We start from the raw sequence: 27,589 nt of genomic DNA, 5'->3' as shown, positions 1-27,589 counted from the left end.
CTGCCAAGTGTTGGGATTAAAGGTATGTACCACCATTCCTGGATAAATGGGGAATTATTGTTTAAAGTACAAAGTTTCAGTTTGGGATAGTTACTTTAGTTGGTGTATTACTTACCTTTTTGTTGCTTGGACAAACACACAGTAAAAGCAACTGATTAGAGGAAAGTTTTTTTATAAAAAATTAATTTTGTTTTATATATATATATGTAAAACAAAATTAATATATTATATATATTAATTTTTATACATATATATATATAAAATAGGTTATACTATTTTACCCCGTCACTCCCGCTCCTGTTACCCCTGTGGGCCCTCCTCAGTGGGGTTATAGTATTCACTGTGGGGTCATGAAGGCCTAAGACTTCATCTATTTTTTTCTTTTTCCCTTTCAGCCCCAAGTCCTGGCATACTTCTTTTTGTTAGTTTATTGTGTTACAGCCACACTATCCTGTATGCTATAAGCATGCCAAGTGTATTGTTTAAAGTAAGGACCTTGCATTTGTGCCTTTCTCTGGAATGCTGTTTTCTCAGACAGTTGAATATTTTGCTTTATCATTGCCTTTAGAACTCTAACCAAATGTCATCAAAGAAGGTTTTCTTGACAACCCTGTATAAATTATTAACAATTCCAATTCCTATCCTTGGCCTATTCCCCTTAAACTATTTTCCCTATTCTGTTTTGTTTTCTTTGTATAGTGCTTACCATATCATGAAGTATTATATATTTAATTACTGGCCTGTGTACTTTTCCACTGTAGGATGTAACTCCATGAGGGAGGGAATTTTCTCACTGAAGTATATAGCAGGTGCTCAGTAAACAAATACTTAATTGGATGAGTAAATTTATCTTAGATGCACCAGCATTTATCTACTGAGGCTGAAGATGTGTAAATGAATTTCATGGTTTACAAACAACAAAAAGTACTTTTCTAACAAGATGGTGGTGGATAATGAGTAGGCAGTTGACAGTGTCTCACATAGAAGAAAATATAATAAGTATCTATTAACATATAAAAATATGTGTGTGGAAATAAAATTTAGTATTAGTAAGACTCCTTGTCATACCCAGAGAAGGGGCATGTGCATTCTATTTTTGCTAATAGTATTCTAAATTGTTATGTGTTTTTGAAAGTGATTAGGCAATATTTATTTGAAGTAAAGCATACACTTTTCCCCTAGCAAAAGTTCACTTTTTTTGGTACTTAAACTGAAAAGAAAACAATACTAAATATATAATTTATTAAGTAGACACTTGGTATGAGCACATTATGTGTTTGTATCACCATTTTTCTTCTCCCTGCTCCATTATACTGAGAACACTCCTTAGTGGGATTGCTCAAATTCACCATGGGGTTGTGGGTTATGAGTTGTGAGAGCAGCAGTCAGTCATTGTGTGTGTGTGTGGGGGGGGGGCAATGCCTCCGTATATTCCCTCCCACCCTGTGGCTCTCACAATCTTTCTTCCTTCTCTTCTGCAAACTTCCCTGAGTCATCTGTGTTGGTGTCCTTTAAGTCTACTTTAGTTCACGCTCTTAGCGTCTTCTGGATTTCTGCTTTGATACATTTTTGAGTATCCTCAGTGTCTGTCTCCATCACCCTGGCATAGGCTGTGAGGCTTGCTGTAGAAGCAGCACTCTTGTTTGTCTCACCAGTTCCTTGGTGGTTTCACCTGGCCTGGCTGACGTGTGAGGGTGCTTCATCTCCTGCCAGGGAGTCAACTATCTTTTCTTGTCTTGTTGGTAGAATTTGGTTGTCCTCCATTATCACTGCCCTCTGAAAAAGAGAAAACAGATTCTCCAATGGAGAGTGATATCAGCATAGGTTAAAGGGGATAGGCATTGTTAATTTAGATTAGTGGGAACTTCCCAATGGAGTCCATAGTGTTGATCTCCATAATATTGTGACTTGGTTCCAAGTTCCAGCTATAGGTTCCTTTCCACTGAGCTAATCAGAGAGCCACTGGTTACCTACCTAGGCTGGTGTCACTATTGCACAGGTGTGTACATCTTGTCAGGCTGGTTGCTTTGGTATAACAATGTCCTCTGCATGCTCACATTGTTGGCCATTTTCCCTAGCAGCTCATGTAGCCTTTCCAGGACTATAGTGGGCCATCTGGGAACTGGATTCCTTCTAGATTCCAGCCAGATCTCTTATGTCCTGTCTTGACAGCATGTAGTATCTTCAGCAATAGAGTCTTGCCTTTAATATGACAGAAACCTGTCATATTTTAGAGACCTTGTAGGTTTGTCTGATCAACAGCTCAATGTGGGTGGTAGCTAGTTTCTGGCACTGGGAGTTACAAGCCAGAGCCAAATATTTTATTTAGGGCTAGGCTTTATCCCACCCTTTCTAAGGCCCTTCTTAACAGACAGTCCCTCATACTTCTACTGAGGATAATATATTTTAATCTACTATCCAGGAAAAAGTTTCTATGGTACCAACTTATTTTGGATTTGGTTTTGTATCTCCCCCTGCCCTCTCATTCCCTCCTCCCCAAACCCTTCCAGTCCTATTACCTGTCCCTTCCAGGAATGCCTCCAACTCAAGCTGTTCCAGCTTAGGAATCACATATAAGAGAGAACATATGATGTTTGTCTTTATATGCTCATGTGAGTTTTAGTATGATCTGCTCCAAATCTGTCCATTATCCTATAAATTTCATTATATTATTTTTCCTTACTGTTGAGTAGAATTCCATTGCCTGTATGAACCACATCTTCATTATCTATTCATCAAATGATGGGCATCTGGGTTGATTCCAGTTTATAGCCATCGTGAATTGAGCGGCTATGAACATGGATGAGCAAATTTCTCTGCAGTGAAGAGAGGAGCCTTTAGAGTAGATGCCCAGTAGAGGAATAGCTGGATCAGTTGGTAGCTCTATTTTCATCTTTTCCAGGACTCTCCATATAGATTTCTATAGTGGTTGTAGAAGTTTTCACTCCCACCAGCAGTGCATGAGGGTTCTTCTTTCCCCACATCCTCACCAACATTAATTGTAATTTGATTTTTTAAAATGATTTCCATCCTGACTGGAGTAAGGTAGAATCTCATAGTTGTTTTAATTTGTATTTCCTTGATATTTAAGGATATTGAATATTTTCTTTCTTTTTTTTTTTTAAATTTATTTATTTGAGAGCAACAGACACAGAGAGAAAGACAGATAGAGGGAGAGAGAGAGAATGGGCACACCAGGGCTTCCAGCCTCTGCAAACAAACTCTAGACGCATGTGCCCCCTTGTGCATCTGGCTAACGTGGGACCTGGGGAACCGAGCCTCGAACCGGGGTCCTTAGGCTTCACAGGCAAGCGCTTAACCACTAAGCCATCTCTCCAGCCCTTGAACATTTTCTTAAGTGAATACTAGCCATTTGTTTTTCTTACATTGAGAATTCCTTGTTCAATTCTCTGTCCCATTTTTTGAGTGAATGTTTTTGATATTTTTATTGCTTAATTTTTTGAGTTCTTTGTAGATTCTAGATATTAGGCTTCTGTTAGTAGTATAACTGGTGAAGATTTTTTCCCCCATTCTGGGGGTAGTCTGTTGGCTCTGTTTATGGTATGCTTGTACAAAAGCTTTTGAGCTTCATGAGAACCCACTGGTTTAGTGACTATTTTTTTCTTCTAAGCTTTTACAGGTTTCAGGTCTTATATTGAGGTCTTTAATCCATTTGGACTTGATTTTTGTGTATGGTGAGAGAAGTGGGTCATTTTTGTACATGTGGTTGTACAATTTATCCAGCACTGTTTGTTGAGATGCTGTCTTTTCTTCAGTGTACATTATTGATTCCTTTGTCGAAGATCAATTAGCTGTAGTTACTTGAACTAAGGGCTGGGTCTTCAATTCTGTTACATTGGTCTATATGTCTGTTTTTATGTTGTTTTTGTTACTGTGGCTTTGTAGTATAGCTTTAGATCAGGTATGGTGTTTCTTTTGCTGAGGATATTTTTTGATATCTGAGGCTTTCTGCCATTCTATATGAATTTTGAGATTATTTTTTTCTATCACTGTGAAGATGATACTGGGATTTTTTTGTTGTTGTTTTTTTGAGGTAGGGTTTCACTCTAGCCCAGGCTGACCTGAAACTCACAATGCATTCTCAGGGTGGCCTTGAACTCATTGCGATCCTCTTACCTCTGCCTCTTGAGTGCTGGGATTAAAAGTGTGTACCACTACGCTTGGCCCAATGCTGGGATTTTTATTGGCATTGCATTGAATCTGTATATTGCTTTTGGTAGAGTTGGCATTTTCACAATATTAATTATATCCATCCAGGAACATGGGAGATCTTTCCATCTTCTCATGTCCTCCTCAATTTCTTTCTTGAATGCTTTTCTGTTTTCATTACATAGGTCTTTCACATCCTTGGTTAGTGTTATTCCAAGGTATTTGACTTTTTTTTTGGTGGCTATTGAAAGTGGGACAACCTCATGACATCTTTCTCTGTATATTTATCTTTTGCATGCAGGAAGGCTACTGATTTTGTGCTGATTTTGCATCCTGCCACACTGCTGAAGGTGTTTATCACCTTTAGTTTTATGGCAGAGTCTTTCAGGACATTTATGCATAGGATCTTGTCATCTGAAATTAGAGCTAGTTTGATTGCTTCCTTTCCAATTTATATCCCTTTTAAATCTTTGTTTTGCCTTATTGCTTGGGCTAGGATTTCTAGTATTATGAGTGTCCTGTTCCCAGTCTGAATGGGAATCCATTAGTCTTTCCCCATTATTTGGGGTGTAGGTGTTTTATACATAGTCTTTATTATGTGGAGATATAAACCCTCCATGTCTAGTCTCTCCAGTGTTTTGATCATGAAGAAATGTTGTATTTTGTCAAAAGCCTTCTTGCATCTATTGAAATGATCATGTGGTTCTTGTGTTTAAGTTTATTTATGTGTTGCATTATGTTAATTGATTTCCATACCTGCATCCCTGGGATGAAGCCTGACTAATCAAAGTGTATAATGCTTTTGATGTGTTGTTGAATATAGTTTTCAAGGAATTTGTTCAGGATTTTTGCATCCAAGTCCATCAGGGATATAGCTCTATGGTTTTCTTGTATGTCCATCTGGTTTTGGTATTGGAATTATGCTGGCTTCATAATGGGGCACATTCCCTGTTCTCTGCTTATGTGAAGGCACTTGTGAAAAAGTGGTTTCAGTTATTCAATGATGGTTTGGTAGAATTTGGCTGAGAATCCATCAGGCCCTGGACTTTTCCTTTTAGGGAGGTTTTTGATTACCTTTTCAATCTTGATGGATGTAATAGGTTTCTTTATGAGATTTATCTGCTCTTGGCTTAGTTTTGGTAGGTGGTATGTATCTAGGAATTTGTCCATTTCCTCCAGGTTATCCAATTTTGTGGAGTAGAGGTTTTGGAAATAGGTCCTGATGAATGTTCCAATGTCATTGATGTCTGTTGTGGCTTCTCCCTTTTCATTTCAAATTTTGTTAATTTGAGACTTCTCTCTCCTTTTTTTTTTGTTTGATTAAATTAACCAGGGTTTCATCAATCTTGTCTATTTTTTCAAAGAACAAGCTCTTATTTTGTCATTTTTCTTAAAAAAAAGTTTAAGCTGGGCGTGGTGGCACTTGCCTTTAATCCCAGTATTTGGGAGGCAGAGATAGGAAGATTGCCATGAGTTTGAGGCCACCCTGAGGCTACAAAGTGAATTCCAGGTCAGCTTGAGCCAGAGTGAAACCCTATCTTGAAAAACCAAAACCAAAAGAAAAAACAAAAAACAAAAAACCTGTTTAAATCATTTATTTAATTGAGAGAGAAAAAGAGGTATACAGATAGAGAGAAAAAAAATGGGTACACCAGGGCTTCTAGCTACTGCAAATGAATTCCAGATATATGTGCCACCTTGTTCATCTGGCTTTATGTGGGTACTGGGGAATCAAACCCTGGGCCTTAGGCTTTGCAGGCAAGTGCCTTAACAGTGGAGCCATCTCTCCAACCCTCATCAATTTTTTTTAGTTTCCAATTCATTAAATTCTGCTCTGATCTTAATTTCTTTTTTCTGTGTTGAACTCATAGGGTTGGATTGTTCTTGTTTTTCCAGTGCCTTTAGATGGATAGTTAGGTCATTAATTTGAGATCTTTCTGTCTTTGTTATGAAGGAATTTAGTGCTATGAATTTTCCTCTTAGGACTGCCTTTATTATGTCCCACAAATTTTGGTATGTTATGTTTTCATCATCATTCTGTTCTAGAAATTTTACAATTTCCTTTTTGATTTCTTCCATGACTTATTCATTGTTTTAGTCTATAGGAGCTCCTGTAATTTTTGCTACTTTTTTTTGTTAATTTCTAGCTTTTACACATTGTAGTCTGATATTATGCAGGAAGTTACGTTAATTTTCCTGAGTTTATGGAAGCATGCTTTATGCACTAATATATGATTCATTTTGGAGAAGGCCCTGTTGGCTGCTGAGAACAATGTGACAATACAATATTTTGAGAGTAATAAAATTTGGAAATAATTTATATGCCCATATGTAAGGGTAGGATTGTAAACATTAATATATGAAACTATTAATAAAATGTATTTGATCTAAATATGAAGCCATGCCTATGCTATATTTTGAAAGCAAATTATAAAGACATATAAATAATATAATTTCATTTTCCTGACAATTACAAAATATAAGTTCTTGTAATCAATGCATAGGTATGTTCATATTTGAACACATGTGAAGAAAGTTATAAAAAGACATGGAGGGTATTTGCCTTGTCACCTCAGGAAGGTGGGATGGCAATGCTCTATTTTTTCCTAATAATCATGAATTTATTCCACTAGTTACAATGACTAATGTCTAAACACCTGAAAAGGAATATGAGTGCAGGTTTCAGAGTGCTATAAATTGATCTTGATCATTAAAGTAGCATACAACCTAGGAGTTTGAGGCAAGTGTTCCTCCACTGAGCTAAAGCTCCAACTCCTGTTGTTATATATTGTTTTAAATATTTTTAGGCAGGATCTCCCTAGGTATCCCAGGTTGGCATTGAACTCTTGATCCTTCTGCCCCAGCCTCCTAGGTGCTAGATTATAGATATGCATTCACATCAAGCCTTACTTTGTTAAGCAAATAAACAACAACAATAAAACACTTTGTGATTGTCTAAATAAGAATATTGAGTACTAATACATAATAACCAAATTTCCCCATTGTGACATTTTGTGGGATCATATGTAAATATTTTCTAAGAGTAGTGTCAAATTTTAGCCTCCATAGTTTCACCTTAGCCAAGGCTGACCTGGAATTCACTCTATAGTCTCCAGGTGACCTTGAACTCACAGCAATCCTCCTACCTCTGCCCCTGAGTACTGGGATTAAAGGTGTGTGGGGATTAAAGGTGTGTGTCACCAAACCTGGCTTTGCCTTCATAGTTTTAAAGGTATGTAGAGAACCAAGAGAACAGAGCTTCAAGTGTTATTAGAATTTTAATTGTTAGTCATGAAGAATAAAAGTAATTATCTTACTGCATTTAAAAAATTCTTTCTTTCTTTCCTTATTTATGGTGGGTGGGGGGGAGAGGCAGATAGAGAGAGAATGAGTATGCTAGGGCCTCCAGCCTCTGCAAATGAACTCCAGAGGTATGTGCCACCCTGCACATCTGGCTTATGTGGGTCCTGGGTAATTGAACCTGGGTCCTTTGGTTTTGCTGGGAAGTACCTTAACTGCTAAGCCATCTCTCCAGCCCTATCTTACTACATCTTGTGTTGCTGTAACAAACACGTGACTGGGTAACGTGTAAGGGGAATGATTCTGGTGGCTGGAAGGTCCATACAGCATGGTATGGCCTCCTAGTGAGGACCTATTGGTTGCCTCTCAATGTGGTAGAAAGTGGATTGGTCAGCTTAGTGGAGAAGGACAGCATGTGTGAGGTAGGAAGTAAGAATTTAGGAAGGAGCTAGACTTGCTTTTGTTTTTCTCTTCCTTCCTTCTTTCTTCCCTCCCTCCTTTCCTATTTTCCTTATTTCTTACTTCCTTCTCTTCCCTTCTTCCTTCCTTTCTTATTTTCCTCCTATTCATTTCTCTTCCTCCTCCTCCTAATAATAACAACCTATTTCATGGAAACAAACCTACTCTAACCAGATCTTTCCCATCTCTCAAGAAAGCACTAATATAATTATGAGGATGGTAGCACCCATGACCTAAATACTTTCCATTAGCCCTCACCTTTGAAATATTCTACCTCAACACTGCTATAATGAAAGCTTTCTACAATGAAGTAGGAAAACTATATCCAAACTATGGTACCAATAATATACATTGAAATTGACATCTTGAGTACACCTAATGTTACTACTATTTGAATATTTATTATAGGTCCATACTAGTCAGGAGTTCTCTGTAGTATAGCATATGATAGTAAGGGATGTTTCTGGCTGCAGTTTCTTAAGCTATGTATGAATTTAAATAATAAGAAATTTGTAGGTTTGAAGTTCAGGCTGGTATAACAGTACAGTAATGTCATTAAAGAGAATCTATCCTGCATCACTATAGTCATTATTCACTGAACAGTTATTTATTTTACAAACATTTATAGAATTCTTGCTATAGTTCTATTTGTTTTTGAATTTTGGTGGTTACCTTTTTTAAAAAAATTTGTTCATTTTTATTTATTACTTATTTGAGAGTGATAAAGAAAGAGGCAGATAGAGAGGGGAGGGGGTGGAGGGAGAGAATGGGTGTGCCAGGGCTTCCAGCCACTGCAAAAGAAGAACTCCAGGCGCATGCATCTGGATAATGTGGGTCCTGGAGAATTGAGCCTCAAACCAGGGTCCTTAGGCTTCACAGGCAAGCGCTTAACCACTAAGCCATCTCTCCAGCCCAGTGGTTACCTTTTAATCATTATAATTAGATTATTCCACTGTAAGCATATTTTACACCTCTTAAAGTAGGAAGTTTGTAACTGTGGTGGCAAAGGGTCTTTTCTTTTAGAATCTGTGTCCTTTATTAAGAGTAAAAAAGCTTTCTCAGAAATAACGAGAATCTAGTATAATCAAGTAGATGAAAAATTTAGAAAAAAATATTTTAGACCATCATTCTCGAAGTCCTAGCATCTGATTAACCAGCCTTCCAGGCAAGGAACAGCAAATCATGTAGGGAAGAAGCTGAAGGGTATGATTTTTTTCAGGTTGAAAGAGTATCAAGGTACCCAGAACAAAAGTTGTCTTTACCATCATTGCTGCTTAAAAACAAGAGGGATAGAGATAACAGCACAAATACTTTCAGACACAGGGAAAAAAAATTAGGACATATAGGATTAGAAATCATGTAGTTCAATATCCACCCTGAAGTCTAGTATACAATGGAGCATTGATCATAAAAGTCTAAGGGAAAATTATTTTCAACCTACAATTCTATACCCAGTAAAACTATCAACCAAATGTCAAAACAGACAAATGTTCAGATATCCAACTGAAATTTATCTCTCAGTTACCCTTTTTGCTAAAGAATATACTAGTGAATGCATTGCAAGAAAATGAGTTTAAAAAAGCAAGAAAAAGGAAGACATGGAATCCAATACAACAAAACATAAAGATGAACACCAGGGTGATGGTGATGTAGTGTAGAAGCTGATCAACATGGATGTGAGGTGAAAGGTTTCATTATCACTCAGGGCTCTTCAGAAAAGAGTATGCATACACGATGAGGTTTACTCTAATGAATCAGTGATTAAGGGGAATGCTATAGCTTAGTGTCTCCCAAAGGTCAATGTGTTCAAAGATTTGGTCCTCAACATGGCACTATGGGGGTGATGAGGGAAGCTTTACAAGGTGGCACTTACTGGGGATCTTTCGTTCATTGGGAAGGTGCTCTGAAGGGAGAGTATGGAATTCTGGTCTTTTCTCCTTTTTATTTACCTTCTCAAACATGAGGGGAGTAGTTTTGCTGTATCATGCACCTCTGCCATGAGATGATGCTTTCATGGATCCCAAAATAACAGGTCATGAATTGCAACCTACAGAACTGTGAGCCAAAATTGGCCCTTTCTTTATAAGTTCATTATCTTAGGTTTCATTACAATGACAAACTAATTCTGAGGGTAACAAGATCAAAATTTTCATGGTAGGTCACAGGCTGGAGATGTGTGTGAGCCAATGAGACTCAGAAGGACTAATATCCAGATAAGAGTGTGAAGCCTGTCTACCAGGAGAGGTGAAGCCCACCAATTTTAGGGAGAGCAATCTGCTTTACTCAATTCCCACCTTTGATTGTGGGTCCCCCAGAGACTCAGGTGTTTTATTAAAGCTTCTAACTTGGATCTCCAGCCACTGGGCCAGAGGAGGTGTCACTGGGGGTGAATCCTGGAGCCTAGCTCTAATGTGTCAATGAGGGCAGATCTGAACTTAAGTTCAAAGGTGTAAGAGAGAAGTCTGTGCTCTAGTAGGGCCCCTGCTGTTATCTGCCCATTTGTGCTTGCTGTTTTTGGTGTTTACTGGCTGTTTGGTTGTTTCTTCCTGCTTGGAAGTATGGAAATAGCTTCTTCCACCACTGATGGAACTTCCCCTGGATCTATAAGCTTAAAATAAATCCCTTCCTTCCATAAACTGTGCCTGTTTGGAAGTTCATCCCAGCAATGTGAAGCTGTCTACAACACCACCCATTTAAATATCAGTCTCACCCAAAATACCATCAGAAAACACTAAATACCTGGGCATGATGGCCCTGTTAAACTGACATAAGATTAACTAACCATCAGAGTCTCCAAATAACTGGCAGACTGAATTAATCACTTTCTCATTGCTGGAACAAGACCTCTGACCAGAAGCAGCTGATGGGAGAAAGAGATTTACTTCAGCTTGCCGGTTTTTAAAAATATATTTTTTTTGTTTGTTTTTTTGTTTTTCAAGGTAGGGTTTCATTCTAGCCCAGGCTGGCCTGGAATTCACTACAGAGTCTCAGGGTGGCCTCGAACTCATGGAGATCCTCCTACCTCTACCTCCTGAGTGCTGGGATTAAAGACGTGCGCCACCATGATCGGCTTAAAAATATTTTTTTATTTATTTGGAGAGAGATTGAAAGACAGAGAATGAGAAGGGGTGTTCCAGAGATTCTAACTGTAATGAACTGTAAATGAACTCCAGATGCATGCACCACTTTGTGCATCTGGCTTTACGTGGGTACTGGGGAATCAAACCTGGATCCTTAGGTTTTTCAGGCAAGCACCTTAACCATTGAACCATCTCTCCAGCCCCTTGGCTTGTAGTTTTGAGGGGAAGTTTGATCATGTCAGGGAGAGCATGGAAAGACTAGACAGCCAGGCACTGTATCTGTCATATTATCAGGGAAGAAGGAGCAAGAATGAGCTGGCTAGCATTGACAAGGGAGTCTGGCTCAACCCCAGCAAGGCTCCATGTCCCAAAGACTCCACCAGGTGGAGATTAAGTTTGAGACTTAATCACAAACACATGAGGTGATAGAGGACATTTTACATTCAAACCACCACACAGACTATTGGATATATTTGATTTTTTTTATTAATTAGTTTTGTACTCAGCAAGTACAGTCAGTTTGGTACCATTATTAGGCTCACCTGTGACCTACCCCCTCTCCTTAGCCCCTCCTTGTTGAGGTATATGGATCATGTATTCTGGAGTTAGCCCACAGTTATGGGTAGATATTTGATTATTTTGAAAATAATTCAGATTGACAAAAGCATGTGGAAAAGTAATAATAGGCCAAGAAGAAGAAAGTATATTGTATAAACAATGCTTTCCCCAAGGAAAAGCAAAAAAGCTTTAAAAGAAAATAATATATATTTGTGGAATTCTGTTTCACTCTTCAATGGAAAAATTCGTTTTTTGATAATGGAAGTCATTACATGATCATACTGGGAAGATGGGGAGATTATACAGGTGAATTAGATACTTACCTGCCAAAATAAGAAGAAAACAGACAATGATGGAAGTAAAATATTAGGGGCTAGGGAGATGGCTCAGTGGGTAATGTTTATCATGCAAACATGAGGATATGAGTTTAGAACTTCAGCACCTTCATAAAACCTGATCTTGGTAGCACATACCTATAATCCCAGCCCCGAGGAGGCAGAGAAGGGAAGAACCCTGGGGCTTGCTGGCCAGACAGTATAGCAGAATCAGTGCGCTGCAGGTTCAATGAGAGATCCTGTTTCAAAAAGTAGATATTAGGGCTGGAGAGATGACTTAGCAGTTAGGGCATTTGCTTGCAAAGCCAAAGGACCCCAGTTCGATTCCCCAGAGCCCATGGAAACCAGATGTACAAGGGGGCGCATGCATCTGGTGTTTGCAGTGGCTAGACGCCCTGGTGTGCCCATTCTCTCTCTAGGCCTTAAATAAATAAATAAATAAATAAATAAAATATATTTAAAAACAAAACAAAAACAAAAAAGTGATATTAAACTCTGTGGGTCACATCCTCACACAAGAAAAATAAAACATACATCAAATCAGAAGAGTAACTACTTGGGTAGAAGGGTTTCAGAAGAATGAGGCTGTAGAAGGGTAGTCAAGAGAAGTTAATGGGATGGAATTATGATCAAAATACACACAGGTATAAAATTGTCAATAAACAAAAAATAATTAGAAAACAAGGTATAGAGCAACTGAGGGAGAAACTTGATATTGATCTCTGACCTCCACATGCACGCAATACACAGGCACCCATACATGACATGTGAATATACAGATACATCAAACATAGAAAGTAAATTAGAATAGAAAATCAGTACACGCACACACACACATGCACACATGAAAGTTTAAGGTAGATTTAAAGCACATTATTTAGAAATATGGAGCCAAATATCAAGAGAAACACACAAGACTTGATTACAATTGCCTTTGAGATATGCAGATGGGAACAAGAAAGAGTATAGTAGAGATCTAATGTTATAAGCCCTTTAAAAACATTTTAATTTCTCCATTTTGCAAGCAAAACTTTAAGAAAATCAATTAATAAAATGCAAAGAATTTAGAAAATTACCCAGAAATGCTCCTTTCATTGATTTTTCATAACTAAGTAAAATATGTATGTTTCTAAGACTTAAGGAAATCATGTTCTGGCAAAAAAAGGAGAAACTTACTTGGGTCATATAATTTCAGATTATATGAGCAAAAGAAATCTCAAGGTTGTTGTCTTTATGACTGAATTTCATGGGAATCTTTGTGCATAGGCATTCAGAGATGTTTTTATTTTTTTTCAATAGTAAATTAAAAAGCAGTAATTAGGAAGTAGGGAAGATAGAACATGCAGAGTTATTAATAGATGTGTTATACTCACCACAAATGGAAGAGGTGTGCAGTTGAATGATCTGTATAAAAATTTTAAAAGGTTATTCATGAAACTATATGCTTTGTCTTATCTAGCACAGTGCCTACATATACATAATAAGCATAAGCACACAGCCTTAATATTAAGACAATTCAGTACTCTAGCTCATCTTGATGGACAACCCTACACTCTCAGCAAAGTTGATATAATGGTCCCACTACATGGGGTATTTGTTCATTGAATGGCCATAGCTTTCAGTTTATATGATGCATCTTTCAGTGACTTGCAATGAATGTAAGCTCTATGCTCATGGGATCCAGATGCTATGATTCTTTTCTTACTGTTTTTAACTCTTAGCATCCATATCTTACACATCTGGCTGTAGCTTGCATAAAATGTTCTTTGTTCTTAGTCTTATGTGAGGTTTTTATTTACCTAAGAACATCAAATGAGCACCTATTATGTAACTGCAGAGCTGAATATTAGCTACTCAATTCTTTCCTCTGCTCATGAAGCAGCATATACGCATCCAGACAAATGTTATCATGACTAGGAAATACTGCTAATCAGAAAAAGCACTTAATTTTTCCCCTAAATATTTACATTCATGCCATACATTAGTGCTACTCTCACTTTTGGCTAGAGAAGCCTCTCTTCAGGTGGTGGTGACCACTAGGGAGACTCAGAACTTATCAGCGTGATGAGAAATTACATTTGAGTGTTTAGCACTAAACGAAACAGCTCTGCCATACTTGCCAAGGCTCAGAGAACACTGCAGAAGAAAGAATTTCAGCACCAGAGGATGGGAAAGAGTGCTTTGGAATATTGTCTTCCAGACAAAAAGGGGCTAGTATGTTCAGGACCTCACCATGGCTGTCTTCACCAGCACAAAACCTTGGTACTATTCAGTCCATCAACATATCATCATAGATGATGGAGGAGGGCAAAAATGCCATCAACGGGGAAGAAAGACTAGTTGGAAAGAAGAAGGGATTCAGTGGACAGGGACTGGGGGAAAAAGAAAGCAGTGGGAGAGATCAAGATAAAATACATTATGTATATGTATGAATATGGTCAATGCAAAGTTTAAAAATGCACTTACTACATCTGACCTACAACTGATCTGACCTCCACCTTAGCCGTACAGCAGTCTGCAGAGTCTTGTCTGTTCCCCTCATGGTCTTGGCTGATGAGGAGATTACTGCTGCCACCCCACATCCCAGGAGGAGCTTACTGCATATCAGTAGCCTAGGAAAAGAGTAATATTCACAGAAATATTAAATAAGCACCATTGCAAAATTGAAACCAAACCATCATAAGCCAAGGACCATTTTTAATTACAAAGAAAGTTGTTAGTTGGAAGACACTTCTACATGCTTACAAATTTGGCTCACTCATCCCTGTAGGAAAATTTTAGATTGCTGTGTCTCTCCACATATAGGGGCAGAGATGAAGCAGCATGAGCATTCAGGTTTCAGTGCCTAGATCTGTGAGAGGAGGACTAACTCCTCCAGCAATCACGGAGGAGCACCTTACAGCCGTGGGAAAGATGCCAGATGCAAAGAAGTGTATGGGGCTCTCAGAGTCGGTAGCTGCAACGAAAACACAACCGTGGCATGAAACTAAAATAAATGATGGCATGAGCCCAAGGAACAGGACCTGACCTCTTCCAGGCCAGATCAGTATTTCTGGGCTGGAATTTCATTTTTCTCTTTTCTATATTTGGAAACCCCCCACAAATTGCTTAAATTCTGGGTCAAAGACTAAAACATCAAAGTAAAACAATTTTATATCATTGCCTTCTTCACTTATACACATACAGTTTTATTGCTGTTAAAGTTCATTACTTGATTTTTATGAAAACCTCAATATCTCCTGTACTTAAAAGAGTTTTTCAATGTTGGCCATGATGGCATATGCCTTTACTCAGGAGGCTGAAGTAGGAGGATTACTGTGAGTTTGAGACCAGCCAAGACCACAGAGTCAGTTCCAAGTCAGCCTGAGGTATGAGTGAGACCCTGCTTCAAAAAAACCCTAAAAAACAAACAAACAAAAAAACCTTAAAAAAAAAAAAAAAAGGCCAGAGAGATTGCTTAGTGGTTAAGGCACTTGCCTGCGAGACCTAGGTTTGATTCACCAGGACTCAATCAGCCAGACGCACAGAGTGGCGCATGTGTTTGCTTTGCAGCAGCTGAAGGCCTTGGTGCACCCATTGTCTCTCTCTCAACAAATAAAATAAAATAAAGTTAAAAGAAACCTAAATAAAACCACAATACAACAACAAAAGAGTTTTCCAGTGTGTTTCACATACTATCACTCTAGAAGTTATAGTTTTCCTCCTCATCATGTTTACATACATAATGTTTACTCAAAGAAATATCAGTGATACTTAGTAGGTGGAGGCAGGAGTATTGTAAGTTTGAAACCCATGTGAGATATAGTGAATCCTATATGAGGAGGAGGAATCAGTGATAAAATTAGCTTTGCAGAACATTTCACCAACATTAATGGATAAAATGTTATTCGTTTTTAGAAATTCCTCAGTATAAAATAAGTTTATTTTTATTAGGATACAAAGAAACAGGTTTTATTTATTTATTTATTATTTTGTAGTAAGCATTTTATTATTTATTTGCAATGAGAGATAGGTAAACAGGTAGATAGAAAGATAAAGAGAGGGAATGGGTATGCCAGGGCCTCTTATTCCTGTAAGGAACTCCAGATGCATGAGCCGCTTGAACATCTGGCTTTATAAAGGCATCAGGGAATCAAACCCAGGTCATCAGGCTTTCAAGCATGCACCTTTAACTACTGAGACATCTGACCAGCCCAGAATTAGATTTTATTATGGCATTTTCAAACAAAGTTTGTGTTTGTTGTTTCACTTTCCCCTTCTCCCTTCTGACCCCTTCTTGTTCCCTTCTCCAGTAGTCTCCTTTCCATTTGCACCTCCTTTTGCCCTCCTTCCCCCTTCCTTACACCATTTGTTCCCCTTCCTGTGTTCCCTTCTCATTATATTCTATCTGCTTTCATAGCCTGTATTCACTTTCATACCCCCTTATATATGAAGACATTAAAAATTAGGACTCAGGGCTGGAGAGATGGCTTAGCAGTTAAGTGCTTGCCTGTGAAGCCTAAGGACCCTGGTTCGAGGCTCGGTTCCCCAGGTCCCACGTTAGCCAGATGCACAAGGGGGCGCACGCGTCTGGAGTTCGTTTGCAGTGGCTGGAAGCCCTGGCGCGCCCATTCTCTCTCTCTCCCTCTATCTGCCTCTTTCTCTCTCTGTCACTCTCAAATAAATAAAATAAAAATCTTAAAAAAAAAAGAAAAAAATTAGGACTCAGTTGGGTGTGGTGGCATATGACTTTGACCCCAGCACTTAGAAGGCAGAGGCAGGAGGATCACTGTGAGTTCGAGGTCAGCCTGGAACTACAGTGTGAGTTCTGGGTCAGCTTGGGCTAGAGTGAAATCCTACCTCTAGACCCCACTGACAAAAAAAAAAAAAAAAAAAAAAAAAAAAATTAGGATCTATATATGAGAGAGAACATGTGAGTTCTGTTTTTATGAGTCTGGGTGACTTAGTATAATACTTTCTAGGTCCAATTTTTTTTTACAGCTATATGAAATTCCATTGTACGAAAAATTCTTTTGTATATATCCCACATTTTCATTATCCATTATTCTATTGAACATCTAGGCTGCTTCCATTTCCTTGTTATTGTGAATAGAGCAGCAATAAACATGGATGTACAAGTGTCTTTGTGGTGGGATATAGTGTCCTTTGGTTATATGCCCAGGAATGGTGTAGCTGAATCATATTGTAGTTCATTTTTAGTTTTTTGAGACACTTCCATCCTGATTTCCCTAATGGCTTCAATACTTTACATTTTCAGAGTTGTGACTAGGGGCTCTTCTTTCTTCATTTCTTTGCCAGCATGTGTTGTCATTTGTTTTCTTTATCATAGCCTATTTGCTATGAGAATGGGGTCTGGGAAGATGGGTTAGCGGTTAAAGGCACTTGTTTGCAAACCCTGATGGTTTGAGTTTCTTTTCCTGGTCTCCATGTAAAGCCAGATGTACAAAGTGGCTTATACATCTGGAGCTTGTTTGCAGTGGCAAGAGACCCTGGTATGCCCAAACACTCTCTCTCTCTTTATGCAGGCAAATAAATAATAAATAAATAAATAAATTTTTAAAAAGAAAATGGGAGCAAAAACTTTGGAATTCCATCTATAAAATTTAGAACATATGAGATTTTGTATTTAATGTTGATTTTTGAAACCAAAGTAATTTTGCAGATTTCTCATGAACTGTAAGAGTAGGGTCATAGATGTTTGTTGGTGATTTCATTTATCTTTTAGGTAGCAAAATGGTATTAAGGACCAAAATATTGGTGGCTCAACAAATTTTCTTGTTCTTTATCATTAAATATCATGGTCTTCATGTAGACTACAGTGCTTACATAAGTAATCAACTTACATTAAAATCAAAGCCAAATATATGAATGTATTTCATATTTTATCATAATTTGAGAGCTAATTGAAACTTCATAGGGAAATACATTCACTTTAAAAAATATTTTCAAAAAATTGCCTACAGATTAGTGAATATTTAATAAAATTATAAGGTCAAATAATTTTTTCTTGTATTTTTATCTTAAAAAATTTAACTTCAAGAATATATTTACTATATTCATTTTTTTCCTAATTAGATATTTTTGCTCAGTTTATGTTTATCCAGGTACTATAACATACTATATTTCTTGCTTTCTTAGTCTTCTGTCCTTGTTTCAAAAAATATTTTTTCCATTTTGACAAACATAAAAAGTACCAGTAGTAAATTTAGAAAGTAACTTATCTGAGCAATAGAAACCCCACATTTCTGTCATTTTAAGATTATATTTATTCCTTCCTAAATAAAAATGACAATAGCCCAAATTAGAATTTCTTTGGTATGTGCAGTAGATAACACATGCACAATTACTATGCTGTAGGTGGCAGATACATACTTCAAGAAGAAGGTTCATTATTCAGATTTATTGAGTAAGAAAAACATAATGTAATGAGTATTTTAAAAATTAAACATTTGAAAACCATCTAGCATGGTGCCTTCAATAAATAGTAATATCAAAAATAAGCATTGAACGAGTTTTGAATTTTTTTTTGTAGTATAGACCTATAATGATCACTTACTTGTAGCTTTTTAAAAAACTCATGTGAAATGTTATATTATCACATTGGATAGAAAGTCCTGTAATTGTCCTGCAAGGTCACCTGATTTCCAGTGTTATCCTATTTTCTTAAAATGGTGATGCAATAGTTAATGTGATCTTTCCATTCTGTATACTGCTAACACCTGGCTTACTAAGACTAACACCAGTTTCACACCAGTAAGTGAGACTTGGTAAGATAGATTGTCTAATGCACAGATCTTATGCTGTAGTTAAAGTGCTAAGAAGTCCTTGTTATTATGAATGTGCATTATGAGTATATTGTACACAGTCCTGGTATGCAAATGTGTAGCATTCAGAGAAGTGAAATCATTCTGTTATTATTATCTTTGTAAATTACATCTTGAGTTTCTGAGGACTTTACGACGGCAGTTTTCTATAGTCACAGTCATCTAGTCTGTGCTGCTCAAAGTGCTCTTTCACTATTAACAATAAGTGAGCCAATGAAAATGCTTTTTAAATATACACCCAGCAAGCAGTCATCTGGCTCTTCCTTCTTAGTCTCCACAAACCATCCTTTATCGTCCCTTAATACAGCATGGAAAACTGCGTTGTAAACATCTGCTTTTCATTGTTAATTGTCAGGAAAACCAAGGATTTAAATGCTGCTTTGGAACCCCCCTAATCCTATCAAGAAGAATAGGTTGTGTGTGTTTATCATCGCTTCTTCAGATGGATCTTCAGACTTAAGAAATATATACACTATCCTTCATTCACTTTTAAAAATACTCTTGGTTGCAGAGGCTGGAAGCCCTGGTGCGCCCATTCTCTCTCTCTCCCTCTATCTGTCTTTCTCTCTGTGTCTGTCACTCTCAAATAAATAAAAATTATATATATATATATATATATATATATATATATATATATATATACACACACACACACACACACACTCTTGGGATTATAATATTTTAATGCTTTTATTGATATTTTCAGGGCATTGCTTTCTAACAATTAGATGAAATTATTAGTCATTCAGGTGATATACATAAAATGTGCATGATAAATTTAGACTTAACTGTCATGTGAATTTTCAGATAAGTTTTAGGATTTTCTTAGGCATAGTCCTTATTGCAGTGTACAATAGTAGAAAATATAAGGAAAAGATATTGGCAGTCAAAGAACAGATTAGAGACTTCAGCTCTCCTGCTACAATTACTCGTTGGGAGATAACTTTATTTGCATATACTCTTTCTGTTCCTTTAATCAGGCCATTAATGTCCACAGCATATCTCTGGCAGTAATACACTGTGGAGACTTATTCAGTGTGAATTCCTTGTAATGGAAGGATCTGTTACAATGATTACTTTAAAAATATTAAAATTCTGGTCTAGTTGTTCTGAATTTATAATGTAAAAGCAACTGTACCTATCTCTTGAGAACAGAAAGAGCATCCATAATTTAATAATTAGGTAACATATATAACCAATAATCTTTGTTACCTATAAATAGAGCCAAGTAACAGGAGTAAGAAATATTAAGTAGCTAATTGTTAATAAAACTTTTTTTTCATTTAAAAGCATTTTCTAACCTTTATCAAATTGCTATCTTACTGTGCAATTAGAATGTATTGTCATTTTTCTTTTCAAAAATTTTGCACTTTGTTAGTTTCTACGCTGGTAGAAGTTGGAATCTCACTTTGTAGTTTTTGCTTCTCAAACCTCCATTGGAATGATGTAGAATCAGGCCTTATCACAGCATGTACAGTTAATTGAAATGACATATTGTTGCAGTTTCTATGACAACCATATCATGATGCTGATGTTCTTAAAAATTTATAAACTATAATTTGAAGACTGCTAATTCTGGTGAACATAGTTAACACTTATTTGTTTAATATTCACTTATTCCTAAACTTATCGACTTTGAAAGTAGGCTGATAAAAGATTGTATACAATTAAAAGAGGTTATTATAGTGAGCTTGAGTTAAAATTTTCTTCAGATGTCTACTCCTCTCGAACTTTCCAGTGTGAGTGAAGCTTTTCATTTTTATTTTCTCAAATAGACACCGATGGACATGAGGATGCTCACTGTGGCAGATTCTTAGCATTGTTGTCCCCTCCCTGTTTGGAAAGATAATATAACCAAACCCCAAGAAAAAAAACCCCAAAAAATCCTAATAAAAACTTTAAAAATTCAACAGAATCCAATGAGCTATTTAAATAGTAGCACATACCTAAATACTTAGGAACACTGACTTATTTTTTAATCTTTGTTGTTTATTGAAGTTTTACAAACTCAGCATTTGTTACATGTATGATTATGATTATGATAACATATAAAGACATGAAAGTTAGCAACTTAAAGATAATGTTGTATAGTAAATATATAAAACACTTTGATTTGAAATACTGTCTTAGGTTTCTTTTAGAACTGATTTAAAGGTAAAACATGTTTTTAAAAATTGGTTCATAACTGCGGATTCCCCTTTTAAAGAAAGGGACTTTTAGATATATCCTTTATTGAGACAGAAATGCATACTTTTAGAAATTTGTATTTAGAAATGTATACAATTTATTGATATATAAAAATAATTGAGGTAATTTAAATAGTATATGTTAGGTGAAATAAAGTAGCCTCTTGTAAAATTATCAGTTACTGAATGTTCAGCTTCTGCTGGCATATTTAATAAAACTTAATTTTCAGTACATGTAATAGGCTCTAATGTAATGCTTACTGAATCATAAAAATACAAAAGGTTAATCCTTAGTTAACATGTCATTCATTATTTGCTTTGCTCATATTAGGTACTAAGTAAACATTTAGGTGTGGATAAAAGCCTTCAATAGAATTATATTTAAAAGCATATATGCAAAAAATCCCCTATTTAGGAATTTTAAAAATTTCAATCTGGCATTTCAGAAGTAGCAAATTTTACATCACAGGATTTCATTAAATTCAGTTTTAAAATCACAGTGATAGCTTCTAACACATAAAACTTAAAATCCCTGAAGTAAATGATCAAAACTTGAAAGAAAAGCAGTAAGTTGTGTTACTGTTTGACCTGTCTTGGTGAGCAGTTTTACAGATGTGTTTTTGTGTCTTGCTTGTGTCTTACCAGGCACTGCCATGGCTCTAATACTGATTCACCTAATGTCTCCAGGGTGGCTAAGACTTGTGATGAATGGAGAGGGAGTCATCTTAGTGCACACCTCAGACTGGAGAAGAAGCTGAAGGGTCTCTTACACAGAGGCCCACATGAAGAGGGGTGAGTGCTGTAGCAGTTTTACTTGGTGGTGACAAGACAGCAGTGTGTCTCGGAAGAATGCTGTTACAAGAGGCACTTTGAGTTTCAGAGAATAAAGCTTATGGCTGTGGCTGGATTATCTTAGAACTCTTCATCACCGTTTTCCTCCTTTCTGTTTTTGTGATATTCATGCCTTTCTGTGTAATTAACTAGATCAGTTTCTAGTTAGAAAAAGACCCCAAAACTCTATGTAGAATAATTGTAAGAAAAACATCTGAATGACCAAGAAAAAAATTTAAGTTTTCACATGAACATTTTGGCAACATTAAATGATAAGACACCTTTATCATTTGCCTTAGTAAATTTTTTTTCAGACAAAATTTCAAGAAAAAATTAGGTTTGGTATTTTTAATAACTGATAATGTGTGGTTTGTGGCATGGGGAATAGAGGTTTACAATGTGTTCCTACTACATTATTTACAGTGGTTTTTATTTCATTATATTTTACTATTAATATTTTAATTATGGTAAAGTGAATTATGTCTACTGAATAGTGACAACTTTTATGTTGTTAGGGTTTTTGTTTAAAACCCACAAAATTGGTCCCTGGCTGCATGTGTGATGTGTGGTCTTCACATGATGGTGCTACCTGCGCTTGCCTTCTGCCAGTTATATTAGGCTCCAGTGTATATTCCTTACGCCGGGACTATGCATCCTAAAGCCAAGCCTCCTTTGAGTTCAGGCTCTGGGGACACTGTTCAAGTCTAAGATTCTTCCATGAAGTTGGCCCACCCCACTGTGACTAAGAAATGAGATGATTCGAGGGCTATTACACACTTAAGGTTTTCAGAGTGGATTTGAATAGCATTACTTAGCACAGGTGTTTCTATAATTGGGATTCCTGGGAAAATTCAGTACTGTATTCAGTAACTCAGCTTTCCACATGAACCATCCAATGTTAATTTGCTAGGCTGTGGCATCATGAAGCAGGGGAGTGGGTCTGGTTTGGAGGCCTGTTGATCCTCTTCTCTGGAAAGACATTTCCTGTTGGCCAGTAGCAGATTACTGTGGTCCTATTTACAAATTTTATTTATTTATTTATTTATTGCTAGCCAAAATACTGAAAGGCCCCAGTTGAAGTCAGTCAGGTCTGACTTAAGCTTTTCCCCATTACACAAAATAGTTTCTAAGCTTCCTTTTTTTTCTCAAACAGAATTCTTTCTCTCTGTATGAAACATTGAATTTAAGCAACTTATATGCATCCAAGAAGCATGGAAAATGATGGAAGCACTCTTGGGTCACAGCTCACTGAGGAGGACCTACAGGATGACCTTGTAGACTATCTAGGATCAATAGAGAACCACCTCTGTACTTCTTCCAGGGCTTCCTATAAGCCTAGTACCCTTAAAGCACAAAGAATGGGTGCATGAAAAAGAATGTCATTATAGATAGGAACAGGAAACTGGAAATCAAGTGGTATAATTAATAACACATTATTGTTTCACGGAACCCACCGGTAACTTAGTTCCTGAGAAACGGGCGACATTAGAAAGGCCCTAGTAGTAGGGAGCCGCAGTCATCCGGAGACCTCAGCTTGTGACCTTGGGTCTGCTCGCGTCACGGAGCCCCTTTGCCTCTGGGGGAGAACTAGCAAGAGATGAACTCCAGGAGGCATAGGGTCCGCCCGAGCCGAGGTCGCTTCGGAAGGGCGCTGCGTTCCTCCGCCAGGGCCTTGGGGAGTTCGGTCCAGAAGTTTCCGAACAGCAGCCTTTGGAAGCTGCAGTCTTGGACCCAGCCCTGGGCTGCTGGGAGAACGCGCCAGGAACTGGCTGCAGGTTGGCCGGGTCCGCTCTGGCCTCCCGACCCGGCTCACCGGCAGCGGGCAGCGGGCCGGGCCCGGGGCGGTCTCTCCAGCGGTCCCCGGAGGTCCCCGTGCCGGGCGGCTGTCGCCCGCGCCCAGCGCACTCTGGCGCTCGACCTCAAGGTGGCGACCGAGGCACGTAAACAAATCGGGCTGCGGGACCGCGGGCACCGGCGGCTGTCCACGTCCCCCGGCTCCGGGCGGCTCCCGGGAGGGCTACCCTGACTGTTAAAGGGACCTCGGGGTAGACGGGCAGTTCGGAAGAACGTCAGCAGAGTGTGCGCGCGCGCGTGTGCGCGCGCAGGCGGAGAGAGCAGGGTCGTGATGGAGACCCTCCACCCAGCGGGCTGGGGGCGTCCCGAGCCTACCCTGCACCAGCCGAGCCCGCAGGCCCCGCGACCCCGCAGGCTGGCGCTTCGGCCCCACTGAGAACCAGAGTGGCCCGGGTCAGCGAGCAGCTGGCAGGACGGGTCTGGTCGTGTCGCCAGCAGTGTAGAAGGTCTGCTGAGCTTCCAGTGACACCTACGATTCATGAGTGGCGAGATCTGGGAAATAAAGCCCTTCGCCGTGCCGGTGCCCTGCTCCCGGGTGCATGCCGGCTGACCGAGTGGTAGGGGCCGCGGGAGCGGGGAGACACGCAGACAGCAAGAATAAACGTGCGACAATCGTGCAGTCTTACCTCTGGGACGGAGGACACGGTTCTTAGACCTCCGTAGCCAGCCAGAATCCCAGCTGTTCCTCCCGCAGGCGCTTTCCTGCCGCCCAACACCGCCTTCTGCCTAACTTGGATAAGGCTCGAGCTGCCCCCCTCCTTTTTTCCTCCTCCTTTCTCCCTTCCAGACATTCCCTAAACTCAACCCAGGGCATATCCAGAAGTCGGTTCAGTACAGAGCTTCCGTTCAATCGTGGTGGGAAAAATCCCGTTCACAGTTTCTCCTAGGCAGATGGGAGAAGTAGATGGCTGCTGGGCTTTGGAAGGGGGCATAGGAATGGCATGGGGTGTTGACAGGGCAGGGCGACTTCTCTTAGGTCTTCGCTCGGCAGGTAAGGTTCCCCATTGCAGCTGCTTCCTTCAGAGCCACAGTGGTGGGAAGTGGAGGGAGTCCCTCTGTTGGCGGGGAGGAGAGTGGAGGAGGGTGGAGTGCGGGGACACGGACCCTGGACAGGCCCCACGGACACGCATTGTCTGGGTTGGTGTCTGTGCGGGCTCTCTGCTGCTGTGGTGGGGAGCTTCTCGACAAGGTAGTAACCGCTAGCCCCCTCCCCCATCTTCCATAATGTGTTTAAAAAGAAGTGAACACGTCTAAAATAAGTTTAAAAATCTTTCTCTGACTTTCCATTTGAGATGTCAAAAGGATTAAATAAATGAAACTTTATTTGACCAGGGAGTTTGCCCAGAGCCTCGGCGACATCTCGGGTCTTTGGCCTTATTCTGATTCTGTCGAGGTAATTACCCTTCTTTCTTTAAGTGCAATAGATTTATTGCCTTAGAGACTATGCACAGTTTGATTGAATTATTCATTTTTTTCTTTGGTGTAGACTGCATCTGGGGACTCTGATGTGACGTGTAGATTTTTTTTCAGGAACAAAGGGAATGTGGAAATGAAAGAGAGAGGGAGAGAGAGGCTGGCAGATGTAATGAGACGCGGTGAAGGTGTACGCAGACTGGCACTCCCACTCCTCCCTTCGGCTCTCACTGCAGCCCGGGGTAGCTCGCAGGCTAACACAAACAGCTTTTCTCCCGCAGCCTGCCCTCTGTCACTGTAAGTACACCACCTTCTCTTATCAGCATGCAGATTACAGCCACGCACGCCCCTAGCCTCGGCTTTGCACCCTAGACAGCAGAAGCACATTTGAAAATTAACTTTCCTAAGCTAGGAAAGGCATGTCTGTAAAACTTATTTTTGATTTATCTTCATTTTTCTTTGAAAAACAAAGTTCATGCATTTCCCCCACTTTCCCTACCTTCTTTGTGGCGGTTTTCTGCTGCTACAGCTGTGGTTTCCCAACAGGATGACTCGCAGATTCAAAGGAAATTTAATGCTATTCTCCATCCACTTAAAGTGGAGGAACAATGACCTGTCCTTTTACAAAATGACGTCGTAGAAGGACACAGAGCATTGTCTAGTTTTGCTTCTTGTTGCTGAAACACGAGTTCCGACCTCTTTGAGGCACAGTCCCAGGGGCACCGTTATTTGGGGGTTCAGGTTATCTGCTTACTCCAGCTTACAGTGCTGCGGGCTGCTGGACTGCTGGGAGGTTTGTTAGCCCGGCTTAAGGAAATCAATTGCGAAAACTTTTCTCCGTGTTGTAATTAAAGTTTTCAACCTCTTCCCTTCTGGCTTTCACACTCTTCCACGTATTCTTCGTTTTAGTAAAAGTTCTCCTGGTGTTTGGGAGAGACCGGCACGTATGTCTGCGCTGTTTACACAGCAGCCATGAAGCCCTTCCTGGGCAGTGGGCCACCTTAGACGGTGTCGCCCAGGTCTGGATTCCCCGCCTGGCCAGGGCGAGGGAGTCTCTCAAAGCGGGAACTCGAGGTTTTAACGGCCGTTATGGTTTTTGCGTGGGTGTTTTAAATATTAAGCTCGCGAGCAGAATTAATTGCGTTGCCCTCCCCAAGTTCAGAGGAACCTCTCTCCAGGAACCGCGCGCACCTTGTCTTTGCCAGCTTGCGCCTCTTCCCTGGAGGTGCGAGGCCAACCTAGCAAAGCCGAGCTGCCCTCGGCTGGCGGAGGTGCGCAGGGACGAGGACCGGGACGGGGACGGCGCCGAGACCGCTGCGTCAGGTAAGTCGGCCCCCACCACTGCTGTTCTCCACTCTCCCGGGCTCTCGCGCCCGTGGGACTCCGGCCCCAGGGGACTTGAGCTGGTGTGCGTCTGGAGCTGGCAACGAAGTCCTGCCCTCGGCTCGCCCAGGGACTGCTCGAGCCGGCGGCGTGTGCGGACCAGGTGGAGAGCCCGGCCCTGGAGCGGGTGCCGGGATGCCGGGATGCCTGGCTCTCCCGCTCTCCGCCTTGCGCACTGCGTGTACAGCCCGCGACCGCTCGAGGTTTTGGAAGAAACCCTTTCGAAGCACCCCCGCCCCACCCCCGGGCCACGTGTCACCCGGTGCTCCGTCTGGAGTGTGACATCGAGACCCCAAACTTTAGTTTCCTTCTTTTATGGGTCAGTATTGTGATCCACTCCGGGTTGCGCCTCCACAATCTACTTTGGTGTGTTTATGAGTTAAAATCTGAAGAGGGTCTTTCGCTCCTTTTCGGAAAGAGGAAAGAGGTCCGGTTGGGGATTAGGGCCTTGCTCGTAGAAGTCTCAATAACGTCTCCTCTTCTTGCCTCCACCAGCGGCCTGCTTCTGGTCGCTGGGTCAGTGTTGCCTCCCAGATCCCAGAGTACTCTGCGGTTTACAGAGACTGATGCGCTTGTCTTTGGAAAACCAAACCTGCAGATTGGAGGAACAGTCTCGACCCAGTGTTTCCGACTCTGATGGTTCTCTGCGTCCTCGGGTGGCTCTTCTCTGCACAATTGAGCTGTGGGACCTAACTTGTGACTACTACTTTCTGCAGGCTTTTAGGATAGGTTATTTGGGTTTGACATCCAGGATTTGAGGGGGCTTCTGCCCCCAAATTTCAGTTTTAGGGTGGGCTTTAAAGTGCAGAAGCTCAGGAACATAGCGCCGGGCTGAGCAGGGTCACACTCAAGCACACATAACCGGAAGCTAGTTGTAGGCTAGAAACACAGATTTGAGCTTGCCCTCTGGGCCTCAGGTCAGGGACGACCTTGTACTTGGGGGACTCCTGCCCTGTAAGGAGCTGACCTACTAGGTCCTCAAGGCCTCTACCTCCATTGCCATGACGTCGCTGTGAGCAATGAGCATATCAAGCTTTCTTGTCGGGGACTTCTTTGCCTCCCAACCAGCAGTTACCAAGTGAGATTGATTCACAGCTCCTAAACTTCCAATCTTCAAGCACCACATTTTTCCTGGGGCAGAAACATCTGGCTTTTCTTCTTGCCCTGACCCTAGGGAGGCTTCCCACCCCCACCTG

At 40.0% G+C, this 27,589-nt stretch overlaps 1 protein-coding gene and 1 long non-coding RNA gene across 16 annotated transcripts in view; one reads left to right on the top strand and one right to left on the bottom strand.

The window, feature by feature from the left end:
• Positions 1–1,565: 1,565 nt before the first annotated feature.
• LOC123459224 lies at positions 1,566–26,582 on the bottom strand. Its single transcript, XR_006636110.1, has 5 exons — positions 24,224–26,582; positions 14,369–14,514; positions 13,276–13,306; positions 12,041–12,141; positions 1,566–1,776 (listed from the first exon to the last, which is right to left on the bottom strand). It is a non-coding gene; the product is annotated as an uncharacterized LOC123459224 (long non-coding RNA).
• Positions 21,634–27,589, top strand: part of Sox6 (SRY-box transcription factor 6) — a 610,295-nt gene continuing 604,339 nt past the window's right edge. For 7 of the 15 annotated variants that reach the window (XM_045144819.1, XM_045144832.1, XM_045144811.1 and 4 more), the window contains exons 1-2: positions 24,456–24,588; positions 25,128–25,307. In XM_045144819.1, the coding sequence (XP_045000754.1) occupies positions 25,147–25,307 (161 nt within the window). In that variant the 5' untranslated portion in view covers positions 24,456–24,588; positions 25,128–25,146. Of the gene's footprint in view, positions 21,705–24,432; positions 24,589–25,127; positions 25,308–27,589 lie in introns of those variants that run through there. The other 8 variants (XM_045144813.1, XM_045144834.1, XM_045144812.1 and 5 more) reach the window with 4 other exon arrangements.

This window comes from Jaculus jaculus, chromosome 3 (genome assembly GCF_020740685.1).
Source record: "Jaculus jaculus isolate mJacJac1 chromosome 3, mJacJac1.mat.Y.cur, whole genome shotgun sequence".
Classification (NCBI taxonomy): Eukaryota; Metazoa; Chordata; class Mammalia; order Rodentia; family Dipodidae; genus Jaculus; species Jaculus jaculus.
Note: the sequence above shows the minus strand (reverse complement) of the source record. Positions and strands in the feature narration are given on the sequence as shown.